The sequence below is a fragment of the Chlorocebus sabaeus genome, chromosome 4, assembly GCF_047675955.1.
Source record: "Chlorocebus sabaeus isolate Y175 chromosome 4, mChlSab1.0.hap1, whole genome shotgun sequence".
In the NCBI taxonomy this organism is placed as follows: Eukaryota; Metazoa; Chordata; class Mammalia; order Primates; family Cercopithecidae; genus Chlorocebus; species Chlorocebus sabaeus.
Genome location: NC_132907.1, coordinates 19618351 through 19632646, shown reverse-complemented (window position 1 = coordinate 19632646; position 14296 = coordinate 19618351). Strand labels below are relative to the sequence as shown.

Sequence of the window (14296 nt, the reverse complement as noted above, 5' to 3'; positions counted from 1 at the left end):
CCCTTAGGAGAATAATAGGATAGAAGACCATGGTTTACTTATACAGCTTTTGCTGATCATCTAAACACAAGTAATCCTATAGCATCCTGTGACCTCCTGGCTTAAACTATAAGCATCATGAACAACACTGATATTCAACTTGAAGATTGAGATTGGTTACTCCAAAGAGACTTACCAACAAACTAAGTGATTAGGCATACCCAATATCTCAAAATCTTTTGGTAAGAGTAATCTGAATCCCAGCCGGGCACAGTGGCTCATGCCTGTAATCCCAGCACTTTGGGAGACCAAGGCAGGCAGATCACCTGAGGTCGGGAGTTCGAGACCAGCCTAACGTGGAGAAACCCCATCTCCACTAAAAATACAAAATTAGCCTGGCGTGGTGGCGCATGCCTATAATCCCAGCTATTCGGGAGGCTGAGGCAGGAGAATCGCTTGAACCCGGGAGGTGGAGGTTGCGGTGAGCCGAGATGGCGCCATTGCACTCCAGCCTGGGCAACAACAGCGAAACTCCGTCTCAAAAAAAAAAAAAAAAAGGAATCTGAATCCCAAGTAGATGGAGTGATATATTCTTTAAAAAATAGGGTACTGCCTGTGCCTTGTGAATTATGAAAATTCTCTGTGTGCTTTAAGTAATGGTACTTTGCTACTCCGGGCTTAAAAATATATATATTGCTCTTAGTTGTAGACCACAGAGAAGCAAAAACTACCTTTGTGATGCAGTTGTTTTGTGCTTTGGTATGCTTCAGTGTGGAAGTCACAGTGCTGTAGAGAAGATTCAAGGTAGTCTAGTGGCTCACGATGTGTGATCGAAATGAATGTTTCCAGCTAGCAATATTTTTCACGCTCCTAACACTTTTTCCTCTTGTCTGTTATCTCTTCTCGCAAAGGTTGGCGTTTGGTTCTGAAAGCTATTCTTAGGTGCTATATCTTAATGAGAATGCATGAGACAATGCTTCTGAGTTTTGGAATGAAGAGTTGCAAAAGAAAACTCAGCAAAGAAGCCATGTGGTTGAGACAGATTTTCTTTACTCATTTTCTAAGAAATAGCTCTAAAATTATTCACAGGCTTCATAGAACTTCTGTGAAATATTGACCCCCTGACTTCACCCCATTCCAGTGTTGTCCTTTTCAAGTTTGAGTTGGGACCTCATGGAGTGTGAGGACGTAGATTTTCCTCATTTCCTGGGGGATGGTTGGAGAATGGCAATGACACACTGTGAGTTTTATCGATTAGGGACCCATGTACGTGCTGTTGAGTGTCCTTTTGGGATTCTACCTTTCGTTCAGTGATGCTACCTCAAACTGGTTTAGAATTGCTGCCATTTGAAGCGATGGCATCTTGTCTGGAAGGCTGAGGTTGCACATCTGCTCACAGTTAGGAGAAATAACTGGCGCTCTTTGGGTGCAAATGCTATTAAGAACATTTAACCAAGGTTCCATTGTTTCCTTCTTACACATTTTATAAACTGTCCATAGTGCTCTGGAAGGCTTCACTTCCCACTATCCAGACGTGTTACTGTGTTTTGCAGTCAGCCTCAGTGAATAAGCCTTTGGCAAAGGGGCATTAGTGGCAGTAGCTGTCAGAGACCACCTGGTATTCTTCAGTGCTGACCCTGCTAGAGGCCATTTGCTGGTGAGGTCAGGGTGCCCCCAGTAGCTCGGGCTCATTCCAGGAGAAGCGCGCTGCACCTCCAACAGCTCTCCTGGCGTTACTGTGGCACAGCATCAGCTGAGACTGATCTTCAGGTGGCGGTTCTCCTTTTTTGGGTAAAATCCTGTCTTTCACAACTCTCTGCCCAAGCACCTTTTCAAATATGCCAGTTAATCCTTGCCTTCCGTGAGGTTGTTTCCCATCGCCAAGCTGTTTTGATTGTATTAGGTCATCTGCTTTAACTCACCCCCGGGTTGCTAGCTAATTGGCTGGTGCTTCAGTCTGCGGTCCCTGAGTGGGGATCTAGGAACAAATTGTGCCATCACATGTCCCACAACGACTCCCCTTGAAGGCTCTGGAGCTGTGTGTAAGCAGTCAACTATATAGATGCCCAGTCCACGCTGAGCCTTTTAGAAACCAGCATCTTAGCAAAGGACGGTTGCGGCTGTTTTTATATCAACTTTATGTGCCTCTTTTTCTATTTGCGAAAATGTTTGTTCAGTTTAATAAGTGTTTATGGAGTTCTGCCTCTGTGCAATGTGCTAGGCATGCCGGGGGCACAACTGTAGGGACACGGTTCTCTGTGGAGAGGCCTTCTGTGGAGTAGGAAGTGGGGAGCTACGATTTATTGTCAGGCCCAGTTCCCAGTGATTTACTTAATCCTCCTGTACATATGAGGGATTTGATATTTTCTCCATTTTTGCAGAGGAGGAAACAGGCTCAAAACAACTAAACTTGCCAGAGCTCACATTCATGACAAAGTCCAGAAGCAAATGCGTGTTGTTTAACTCCAAACTCTATATTGGGTCCATTAAAGTGAGATTTCCCAAGCTAGTGCTCCACAGAACACTACTGTAGCAAAAGCTATTAATAGGTGGTCCGTGAAAAAAGGCTTCTATGGTCAAATAAGTTTAGGGAATCAGTGAAAACTCAGTTGCCCCTCCTCCCACACCTGAGAATTCACAGAGCACTTTTGCAACATTGCACGTTAGCATTTTAAATGCTCTGAGATATCCTGTAGTAAACAAACCTGCTAACTTTGTGTATCCCAACATTTTCTTTCCATTTTTTGCAAAAACGAATCCATGTTTGTTATAGAGAATACAGATAAGCTAAAAATTAAAATTATTTATGCCACTAGCCTTTCAGATTTATTCCTAGGCAGAAATAGAAATGACTGTGTATTATTTACAAAACAGTGTCATGATATACATACATATCTTTCTATGTTATGCCAGCATTTTCAAACGTGTGTTATCATGGTTTTTTCATGTTTTTACAAAACATCAGCTAACAACCCCCTGAGTTCTGTTATAGGCTGATATATAGCTTTTATCCATCTAAAAGCTCAAATGGAAGCTAACCATGTTTAACTGCTCTGTAAATCAAAGAGAAAGTGTTTCCCTTCTGTGTATGTTTATGGCTTCCTCTCTTTCCTTAGCCCTTCCCAGTTTCCACGTAAGAATAGTGGAGGACCAGAGGCCCAGGGAAAGCCAGAGAGAGGCCAACCACTCCAGATATGTGGAGCCATCCACTTCAGTGTATATTGGGGTGTGTGTGTGAGAGAGAGAGGGAGAGCGGGGGTGGGGGGGGGGGGAGAGGGAGAGAGAGAAGAGAGAGAGAAAGGAAGGAGTGAGGAGAGGGATTGATTTTTTTTCTCTGGCCAACTTGGGTGAAGGAAATCTAAGAAACACATCTTTCAGCAGGATCTAGTATTCTCCTTCTCCACCTATATAGCTACCTGAGAAGCAAAAGAATGTGACTGGTAGTTTGGAATACTTTGGAATTCTGCTTATCTTTCTACTTAGTTTGCCAGCCATATGCTTGGAAAGGCTTGCACGATGTGTTTTTTTTAATCAATTAAAATGCAAAACATTTCCCCTTTCCTAAGTAGAATTGTCCTTAAATCTCTTCCCTTACTATTTTTTACTTGTTTTTTTTTTTTCTGATTTCATTATTTCTCATTAAGTATTGACGTGATCATGTCAGAGAAGTGCTCAGTTTCCTATATACCCTGCACTGAATCATGTAGCATATATGAGAAATGTAAACCAAATTGCTTTGGGATTCAGTGAAAAAGGGCCTACTCCTCTTTCAACGTGGGATTTGAGCAGCTCATACCTAGCATAAATGGGTGCTTCGTGGTTCTTTGATGAAGGACAATGTGTGCTGCATTTTCTTCTGCATTATTATTTGCTTATCTATCTGTTCATTCATTCACTACGTTTATTTATAAATACATGAAAGCTTTTTTTTCAATTGAGATGAAACTAAAATTAGCCATTTTAAAGTGAACAATTCAGTGGCATTTAGCACATACACAGTATTGTACAATCACCACCTCTGTCTAGAGACCCTGTTGCAAAACAAACAAAAAAAGCCATTTTCATCATCCCCAAATGTGTTCCCATTAAGCAGTCACTCCTATTCCTCCTCCCCACAACCCTGGCAACCACCAGTCTGCATTCTGACTCAATCAATTGACCTATTCTTGATATTTCATATACATGGAATCATACCATATGTGAATTTTTCTGTCTGGATTCTTTCACTTAATACTTTTTTCAGGTTCATACATGTTGTTGCATGTATCAGTATTTTATTCCCATTTTATGGTCAAGTAATAATCCATTGTATGTATACACCACAATTTGTTTATCTGTTCAAATGTTGAACATTTGGGCTGTTTCTGCCTTTTGGCTATGGTGAATAATGCTGCTATGAACACACATGTGCAAGTATTTATTTGAGTACTTGTTTTCGGTTCTTTTGAGTATATACCTGGAAGTGGAATTACTGGATCATATGAGAATTCTGTGTTTAACTTTTCCCCTGCATTAGGCACTCAGAAAATTAGGAAGGAAGTAAAGAGTAGACTCTCCCTTCCAAAGAGATCATTGATAATGTGCTGCACACTGAACATGCTAAGTGTTGGGTTTTAGATGATTCTATTAGTGCAATATGAAGCAAAATGTTTCAGTAATTTACATGGCTGGGCAGGCATTCTGTGCCCTAGAGTGTTCATAATGTAGTTTAGTCTACCTTTGTTATGAAGGAAGTGAAGTGTACAGTATTACTTGCTCTGTTGTTTCTCATACATTTAAACAAGCACTTTGAACACCCTGACAACTATTTCATCTCATCTTACTTACTAATTGTCTTATATAACGGAGTTACCTGGGGGTAGGAACAACTGTTAAGTTTCTCTGTTTGGCTCTCAAAGAAGTAACTATATATGTCTTATGTATTGTCTTTGCTTTCTTTTCAGAGATTTATGGAGAATAGCAGCATAATTGCTTGCTATAATGAACTGATTCAAATAGAACATGGGGAAGTTCGCTCCCAGTTCAAACTACGGTATGTAGCAAAATGAGACAGTAATACGAGGTTAACAATTCTTTAGAAAATCTTATCTGTCAACAGGCTGATGTTCATGGGTTCATAGCTGAATCCCAGGGATTTTGAAGCTTTTAAACAGGCAATGAATGGCAGCTGGCCAACAGCAGTATCTTAGCCAGAAGGCCTGTTATATAAAGAAATAAATTGGAAACATTTCTTCTTTTGACAGTATTTTCCACTATTTACAGAATTTTAAAATTGTAACCTGGGAAAATGTTTAATTTTTGCACAATTAGATGGAGATTGGGAATAGCCTTGAGGATTATTTTCTACATCCTACTTTCAATATTTATAAATTTTTACTTGGATTGTTACGCATAGGGGTAAACTAATGGCGATATTTATCATGCTAACCATAATAATTGCTAAGTACCCACAATAGCAATTTTATTAAGTCTGTTTGTGGCCTCAATATGCATGAAGTAGCTTTAAGAAACCAGTTTTAAGTCTCTTTACAAGCATCTAGTGTTTTAAGATCTGGCTTGTCACTGGTGCTCAGTTCCAGGGATGGGATTCTCTGGGTGTCTGGCTGCTGGCCAGAATGCTGGGCTGGGGGATGTTCTGCTCCTGGACCCTCTGAGGAATATCAGGGTCCTAGCTCCTGCCTGGTTTTGCTCAGGCTCCACTCTGGCAGGCTTTTTGGACCCTGATGTTTTCCTCCCTTCTCAGTCAGGGAGCAGGGAAAGGAGAAGGCTCCTCTCCACCCATGGGCCACTGCGGGGCCCAGTCCCCAGGAAATTCAGGCTGTGGGATGCCAGAAAAGTCTGTAGCATGGCTTCTCTCTCTGGCTGACTGAGAAGTCATGGATAGTTTGCGGCTCAATACAAAATAAGTAGGAGAGCATCCTATTATAGTGATTATATGCCTTATCTTGATTACTTATTGTCATTCAAAGATGACAAAACCCTTTTCAAACTTAATTATCCTCTGTCCCAGGGAGGCAAAATGGATTGACATAAACCTAGAGAAGCAGTTTCCCCTGGGGTGCACCCTGGTTAGGGGAGTCACTTTTTGGTGGGTAGAGTGCTCTAAGAAATAAAGTGTGAGGTAAACGGTCACTTCCTGAGATAGAAAAGTATTAAAAAAAGAATCTCAAACCAGTGGGAAATCAGATATTTTGGGAATTCAGGTATTTTTTAACAGCCCTTGGTAAGAAATATTGCCAAAGACTTTTGAACGTATAAGTAAACTAGATCCCTTGGTTTATTTTTATGTATATGTTAGCTTCAGAGCACTTCATAGAATTTTTCTAGAAACCCACGTTGCCTTTACTCCATAAGTTATGCCTTTTAATAATGTAGATTAATTGTTATTATTCCTGGTGATCTCTAGTGTTTTTAATTGAAGGTTAAAAGACTCAGCACTTTTATTTTAGATGTTTACACAATAAATATAATTAGAAAGAGGGGGGTTTTATTGTGGTTTAATACTTCAGCTGTGTATTACCCACAATAAAAAATGAACAGCGCAACACTTCATTGCTTTGATAGGCAATTCCATTATTTGATTTTAAATAAGTTTCTGTTTTTTTAGGCAACATTACATGTGATGGCATATGTGAGTTGCCAGGAGATGCCCTAATACAGATTCTGCAGTGCACATGGGGCACTGGAGGGCTGTCCCAGGAATGTTAGGGGCACCTTGTCCATGATGAACAGGGCAAAAGCAGGCCTGGAAATTTGAAGTAAATATCCCCAGCCAACAAGAGCATAAAGAAAAGCCTTCAGGTTATTGTACTGATGAAATCTGTTTAGAGCCAGGGCACCAAAGACTTTTTAAGATCTTATCAGATTCAGAACTTTGCAAGTTTCTAAGTACCTACCATTATGTAAGTACTATACTTCTGACCCTTCACTTACTAGAACTCGTTGGGGGCATTGGACCCATTGTTGAGGTCATAATGAAAAGGCTCAAGTTCTTAATACAAATCAGTGTGAAATTGGTGAATGGAGCTGACCCAGGAAGGTAGTGGCCCCAGGAAAGAAGGTTTGCCTGGCACATGGATTATCTTGCCTTCTGCACAACCTTCAGCTGTTGCTTTTTGGTGGGTTCTGCCTCAACCTTATTCAAGTTATCGCCCTTTTGGGTGTGTGTGTGAACATGTGCGTGATTTTATGTGCATATTCCCAGGTGTACTATATCTAGGCCCAGCAGATGGAGGCAGTGGCCCATGCCACGGCCCCTCCCCAGCTCCTTAGGGCACTTAGGGACATCTAGCGCATATACCTGCACCCCAAGGCAGGCAAGCAACTCTATCATTTGTTGCAGACTGGGAAAATGAGGCTCTTTATTATACAATGCTAGAATAATTATAGTCTAATTATATAATACTTTCCCCTACAATTCCGCCCCCAGCTGCAGCTAAATATGTAGCATTACTGTCATTCTGCAAGGACAGTCTGTACTGCAGGATGATGGTGAATGTTGAAGGTAGACACCTCTGTCCGGGTCCCGTGTCTAGTGACCATATTTACTTAACCAAGAAACAAAAAGGATCACCTGATGTGATCAAATAGAAAATGTAGTCTCATTTTAAGATTCTATTATATAAAATAACTTTTAAAGGTATGAGAACTAAATCACGTATCTGTATGCCTTTGATTAATTACTCTGTTGAATAGAAGAATTTATGAAATGGAGAGTGTCTAGGATAATCTAAATTAAATGATGGCTATCTCTTCTGATGTTCCTACACCTGTTTATCATGAAAAGATCTATTTTATCTAAAATAAAGATAATTATTTAGATACTTAGCAGGAGTTTGGGCTGATCAATACATACTAATGCAGTACCAGCTATTGTTTGATTCATTAGTCAGTCTAGAAGTTACATCCAAGTCATTATGTTTATTTCACTCCAAATCTTAAGACAGTAGCAATCCTCAGTTTTAGGAAGAATCAAAATTTTTGATGGACAAAACTCTGTATTCTGTGGAACACCACATCTCTCAGTATTAACAGACATTTATAGAGCACTCTATTCTCATATGAGCTCTGCGTGATAGCTATTGTGTTACAGGGGTGGAAACTGAGCTGTGAAGGCTTAAAATAACCAGTCGCTATTGCTTTATTGCCCAGTAATGAGTGCTAACAAGTAGCTAAGTCATGATCCTCTTACCTCTTCCACTCCCTGCTCCCAACTCATCCCAGACTCCTACTGGGATGTGGACTTGTGTTCAGAATCTTTTCCCTACAAGCCACCACCTTGCCCAGTCCTACCCTTGTTCCAGGCAGCCTCAGAGTGTGTGTGTGTGTGTGTGCGTGTGTGTGTGTGTGTGTGTGTGTGTTGGTGGAGTCTAGATAGAGCAAATTTTGGAAGAGACACAGGAGATAATGTAACCCAACACCCCGAGTGACAGAGGAAAACACTGAGAACCTTCACAGCTATTCAGCATGTTGGTGACTGTGGTGGAGTAGAATCCAGGCATCCTGCTTTTTCAGTCTGGTGCACTTTCCACTCAGCATAGTACTACATTATTTATAGACTTTATACCTGGACCTCTGTAATATTTACCTTTTCTCTCTGGACCTTCAAGGGCTCTTAAGAAGGTGTGGGGAAAATGGTGACATTACCTGTACTTCATGGGTTTCCACACCTAGGTTACTTTTCCCTTGTGTTTCCTTTTTCTAGTTTTCCAACTTTTTAACCTGAAGAATAAAACATGAAGATACCTGAGACAAAAGAATTGTATGATTCCCAAGAACAGATATTAATAAAGCTAAGGTTCTTCTGCCAGAAGAGTATGAATAATTAATACAAGCAATTAAGTTCTAAAACTCTAGAAACATGACTCAAATTGATTATCTCATTTTGCTGCAGGTTTATTTAAATAGAACCATCAACCAAAGAGGTTGAGAGCCTGAATAAACATTACAGTCTGGTCATGTTTGTCGTAGGGGGTGGGGATGGGAAATAGTGTGCTCTTTCTACCAATATCCTTTCATTTCAACTGTTGATAAGCATTTACTTTGTCTTATGGGGCTTTATACTTACTGAAAATTTCATGCTTTGTGGATAATCATACAATGAATGTTTAATAAATTTTGGAGATTGGATCTAAGATCATGTATAAAGGCAACCTCTTGAATTATGAAAATGATAATAGTCCGAAGTACCTGTTTATATATTTAGTTGAAACCTGTTTACATAGTTAGAGAAAATACTTAAGCAAGAGAGGAATTTGTCATTTGATAAAATGTGTTAATTAAAGCTTAATTATCCAGCTCTCAAAGTTAACAAATTAGTCCACATAGAGTGTGTTTCTCCACAAGTGACTTCTGAAAGACAGCTGTTGCCCAGGAAATCCCTACGGTGCTTTGTCAAGTTTTGGACCAGGTGCCTGGAAAACACTGTTGATAAGACTAGCTCTTGCTTGTCTCTTATGAGGCAGTGCAGTGACAAATTTGGTAGCAGTTTTAAAGCCCCCTTTTATTCTTTTTTCTTATTTTAAATTATCATATTTACAAGTGGTGGTACTAAGACAGTATACAGTTCAAATTGGGTAGACTGGAGCAATTTAACTAAGAAAATATACTACTGTACCTGTAAGCCTTTTCAGTTGAGTTAGGTTGATATTCTCCTCTGCTCTGCTAACCTGTATCATGATTACTTGTTTTACTTACCCTCTCACACTGATATCTTCATTTCTGCAACCATAGGATTGGCGTCCTGCAGTTGGCTAAAATACTGCCCTCTGTACGCATACCTCACAATTATTGAATACAGTTCTTGGTTTGACATTTCAGGTATACTTACGAGAAAAGATAGGCTATGATTCATTTTTTTAACCAAAGCCTTTTGAAAGCCTTAAAGAACAAAGAAGTATTGCTCTGTGATCTGAAACATAACAACAGCTATCGTGTGTTGGATGCTCATATTGTCCCAAGCACTTCGAGAAATGCCTCACATAAACTATCTGTTTTGATCTTTACAAAAACCTGTGAAATACATATTATTATCCTCATTTTATGGATGAGGAAACTGAGGGCCACTGAAGACAAAAAGTTGCCTCAGGTCGCATAATTGGAAAAATACAGAGCCAGATTTCACCCAGTTCTTTCTGCCTTCTTCCTTCTAAACAGATCAAAATAGGATGACAAAGTTAGAAGGCCTTTATGAGTGGAAAAAATAACATTTTTCAGAGTGTTTCTTTTAAAGAAAAAACATCAATCCAGTAAATCAACAGTTTTTTTTTTCTTTTTGCGATGTGTAAGAAAGCTTTTTGTTGGGATTCTTTAAACAGTCAGTATAAATAACAGAGCTCTAGCTACATGCTTGCTGTGTTGGACAGTAAATAGCTTACTGTATTTGGAGTTGCTCTAGATTAGGAAATTGGTTAAAACTGTAACAAAGAAAATGAGAGTCTGATTCCAAATATTGTTTATGCATTTAGTTTGAAAGATGACTTTTTTTCCCCCTCAAAGCATATTGTTAACCCTCTTAGTCTGTTAGGATTGCAATAATGAAATACACGCACGCATCATTTAACGATAGGGGTATGTTCTGAGAAATGTGTCGCTGGACGATTTTGTCATTGTGCGAACATTGTAGAGTGCACTTACACAAACCCAGATGGTATAGCTTACTACACATCTAGGCTACATGGTCTAGCCTGTTGCTCCTAGGTTACAAACCTGTGGAGCATGTTACTGTACTGAATACTGTAGACAGTTTTAACACAGTGGTATTTGTGAATTTAAACATAGAAAGGCACAGTAAAAATGCAGCATAGAAAGATTTAAAATGGTGCACTCGTATAAGGCACTTAGCATGAATGGAGCTTGCAGGATTGGGAGTTGCTCTGGGTGAGCTGGGGAGTGAATGGAGAGGGAAGGCGAAGGCCCCGGGCATTATGTATATATGACTGTAGACTTTATCAGCTTTATACTCTTAGGCTACACAAAATTCATTAAAACATTTTCCTTTCTTCAATAGTAAATTTGCCTTAGCTTACTGCTACTTTTTAACTTTATAAACCTTTATATTTTTAAACTTTTTCACTCTTAAGAACATTTAGCGTAAAACACAAATACATTTCACAGCTGTACAAAAAATTTGTTTCTTTATGACATTATTCTGTCAGCTTTTTTCTATTTTTAAATCTTTTTTTTTTAACTTTTTAAACTTTTTTGTTAAAAATAAGACAACTTTGGCCAGTGCCTACACAGGGTCAGGATCATCAGTATCACTGACTTCCCCCTCCACATCTTGTCTCACTGGAAGGTCTTCAGGGGCAATAACACACATGGAGCTGTCACCTTCTATGGTAACAGTGCCATCTTCTGTGACACCTTCTATGATAACAATGCCATCTTCTGTGATACCTCCTGAAGGACCTGCCTGAGGCTGCTTTACAGTTAACTTTTCTTAGTAGTAGGAGTATTTTATCTAAAACAATGATGAATAGTATAGTAAATACATAAACCAGTATCCTAATCATCTCTTATCAAACATTATGTACTGCACATCATTACTGTATTGCTGTATGTTTATACAGCTGATAGTGCAGTGAGCTTGTTTACACCAACATCATTACAGATACGTGAGGATGTTCTGTCTGCTACAACACCACTAGGCAATAGGAATTAGAATTATAATCTCACAGGACCACCATTGTATATTGAGTCCATTGTTGAAACATCGTTATGAGTTGCATTACCGTACCTTAAACTGAGTAATTAATAAGCAACAGAAATGTATTGCTCACAGTTCTGGAGGTTGAGAAGTCCAAGATCAAGGTGCCAGCGGGTTCTGTGTCTAGTGAGGGCCCATTCCTCATAGAGAGGACCCTCTCTATGCCCTCACATGACAGAAAGTGCAAGGGAGCCCACTGGAGCCTCTTTAATAAAGGCACTAATCCCATTCATGAGGACGAAGCCCCACAGACTTAGCCACTTCCCAAAGGCTCTGCATCTTCATACAATCACATCGGATGTTAGATTCCAACATATGAAATTTTGGGAGACATCAGCAGTCAGACCATGGCAGTAACAAAAAGTACGTAGATTTGATGAACCTGGTATCTGTTTACTTTGTTAAATTAACAGATGAAATGTGAATGGTTTTCATAGAAGAACTAACTTCAATCTTTTATAACTTTCAGGGCCTGTAATTCAGTGTTTACAGCATTAGATCACTGTCATGAAGCCATAGAAATAACAAGCGATGACCACGTGATTCAGGTATGGAAAGAAACCATCTCTATCATTAACATTCAAAATGAACCTTTCAGGTTTAAGCCACACTTTTTATCAAGTACTTTCCCATCAACCTCACATATCAGCACATTTTCTTAGGAGAAATAAATATCAAGCTGTGCAAAGAATACTGATAGACTTAAGAATTAGATATTCAATAAAGAACAAAAAATGATTACTTCAGATCAGAACCTGCAATTTCTTTGACAGAAATGGGGTTTAAGAAAATTTATTTTTTGAGACAGATTCTCATTCTGTCGCCCAGGCAGTGGTCATCTTGGCTCAGTATAATTTCTGCCTCTCAGGTTCCAGTGATTCTTGTTCCTCTAAGTAGCTGGGATTACAGGCGTATGCCACCACACTCAGCTAATTTTTATATTTTTAGTAGAGATGGGGTTTTACCATGTTGGCCAGGTTGGTCTCAAACTCCTGGCCTCAAGTGATCCACCTGCCTTGGCCTCCCAAAGTGCTGGGATTATAGGCGTGAGTCCCTGCACCCAGCTAGAACCGGGGTAAATTCTTTTGACCATCTGTGAAGACACTATTCACATAGAAGTAAGTCAGAATGGTACAGTAAATGCTTATAAATGTCTATGGAACAGAATATTTTCAAAGACATTCATTTGTTTACCTGCAGAGGGTATTCTAATTATAAAGCATTCTTACATGAATGTCATCTTCCTAAGGAAATGTGTGTAGCAGAGAAACCTTTCAAGAAATGAGGTATTCTTATTATAATGGTTGGAAAGTAAGACGTCTGTATTTGTAAAATACTCTGAAATATAGACTTTCCACGAATTGGTGCTTGTTTGCCTGCAGTTGGTTTGCAGAGTGGCATGGAGCGTGAGGAGCGCTTGTCGTCAGTAGAGCACCAAAGACAGTGGGCAACAGGCAGTGAAGCCGACAGCAGAAGCCTCACATTTGTCTGCCCTAATCTCCCAGTGTACACGTACACACCCCGTTCTCATACCAGACCAATAACGCCAGTAGCCCACCCTGCCTAGGCCCTGTCATCAGCACTTTCATTAGGTTGTCTTGTTTCTATTCAGTAAGGGTAGGAGAGAAATCATTGCCCTATAGTGCAGATGAGGAAACTGAGTCCCAACAAGGTCAAGGAACTTATCCAAGGAAAGCCTTAGTACTAAATATCAGAACTAAAATATGTAGTCATGTCTCCAAAGCCTTCCTACCTGGTTTCCTGTTTAGCTGTATTGTTAGAATATGTTTTCTGGCTGCCCCCTTGAAATGTATCTGAAGGCTTCTTCATGTTGCTGGCTATTAGTGGCCCACCTGCCCACAGGTCTGCCTCTTGGACCTCAGAGAGAGTCTGACATGTTTCTGTTACAGACCAAGCACAAAAATCCCACATCTCCCTTACTTATACCCAGACTTGAACAATCAAATCTATTCATGAAGCACATTTTCTTGGCACCTCCCTGTTTTGCAGTGTGCAGCTGGATTTGATTTCAGAAATGAGGAGAAGGGGCTCCCTGCCCCTCCACCTGTTATCTAACAAACAACTTCTAGAATAGGGAACAGTCTTTCATTCTCCAGTTATCAATTGGTGGTTAGAAAACCTGTATCCCTGGGAGAGGTACTATTGTGATGGTGTCACATTATGATATTAATCATCTCCCAGCCTTTGCCATGAACAGAAAGAAACAGGTGCATGAGGCCAGTATAACAGATGCCTGTAAAGGAGAGGTGGAAGGAGAGTCACTGCCTTTAAAGGGAAACTTGGATTCTGAAAGAAGACCTTACAGCTTTTTTCTCTGGGAACCTTTTCATCCTCCTTTAGGAAAATGTACCAGCAATCTGTAGTATGGAACTTAAAATGAGAAGAAGGAGGAAGGAGCTGGATAGAGGATGTTATATGTATGGTGAAATTACCTATGTGCTATAAATTTTGAGGATGTCATCACTGGATGGGATAGTTCATGTATGATTTTACTTGATATCAGCATCCTTTTCAGGGCACTCCAATCAAATAGTTAGATGCTTTTTTGAGTACAAATCTTCAGAGGTCAAGTAGCAGCACTTAAAATTT

The 14296-nt window shown here is 39.8% G+C and overlaps 1 protein-coding gene across 10 annotated transcripts in view; it reads left to right on the top strand.

Moving 5' to 3' along the window:
- Positions 1-14296, top strand: part of PDE8B (phosphodiesterase 8B) — a 255777-nt gene that overhangs the window by 159753 nt on the left and 81728 nt on the right. For all 10 annotated transcript variants that reach the window (XM_037982121.2, XM_037982123.2, XM_037982122.2 and 7 more), the window contains exons 6-7: positions 4923-5011; positions 12156-12234. In XM_037982121.2, coding sequence (XP_037838049.1) covers positions 4923-5011; positions 12156-12234 — 168 coding nt within the window. The remainder of the gene's footprint in view (positions 1-4922; positions 5012-12155; positions 12235-14296) is intronic.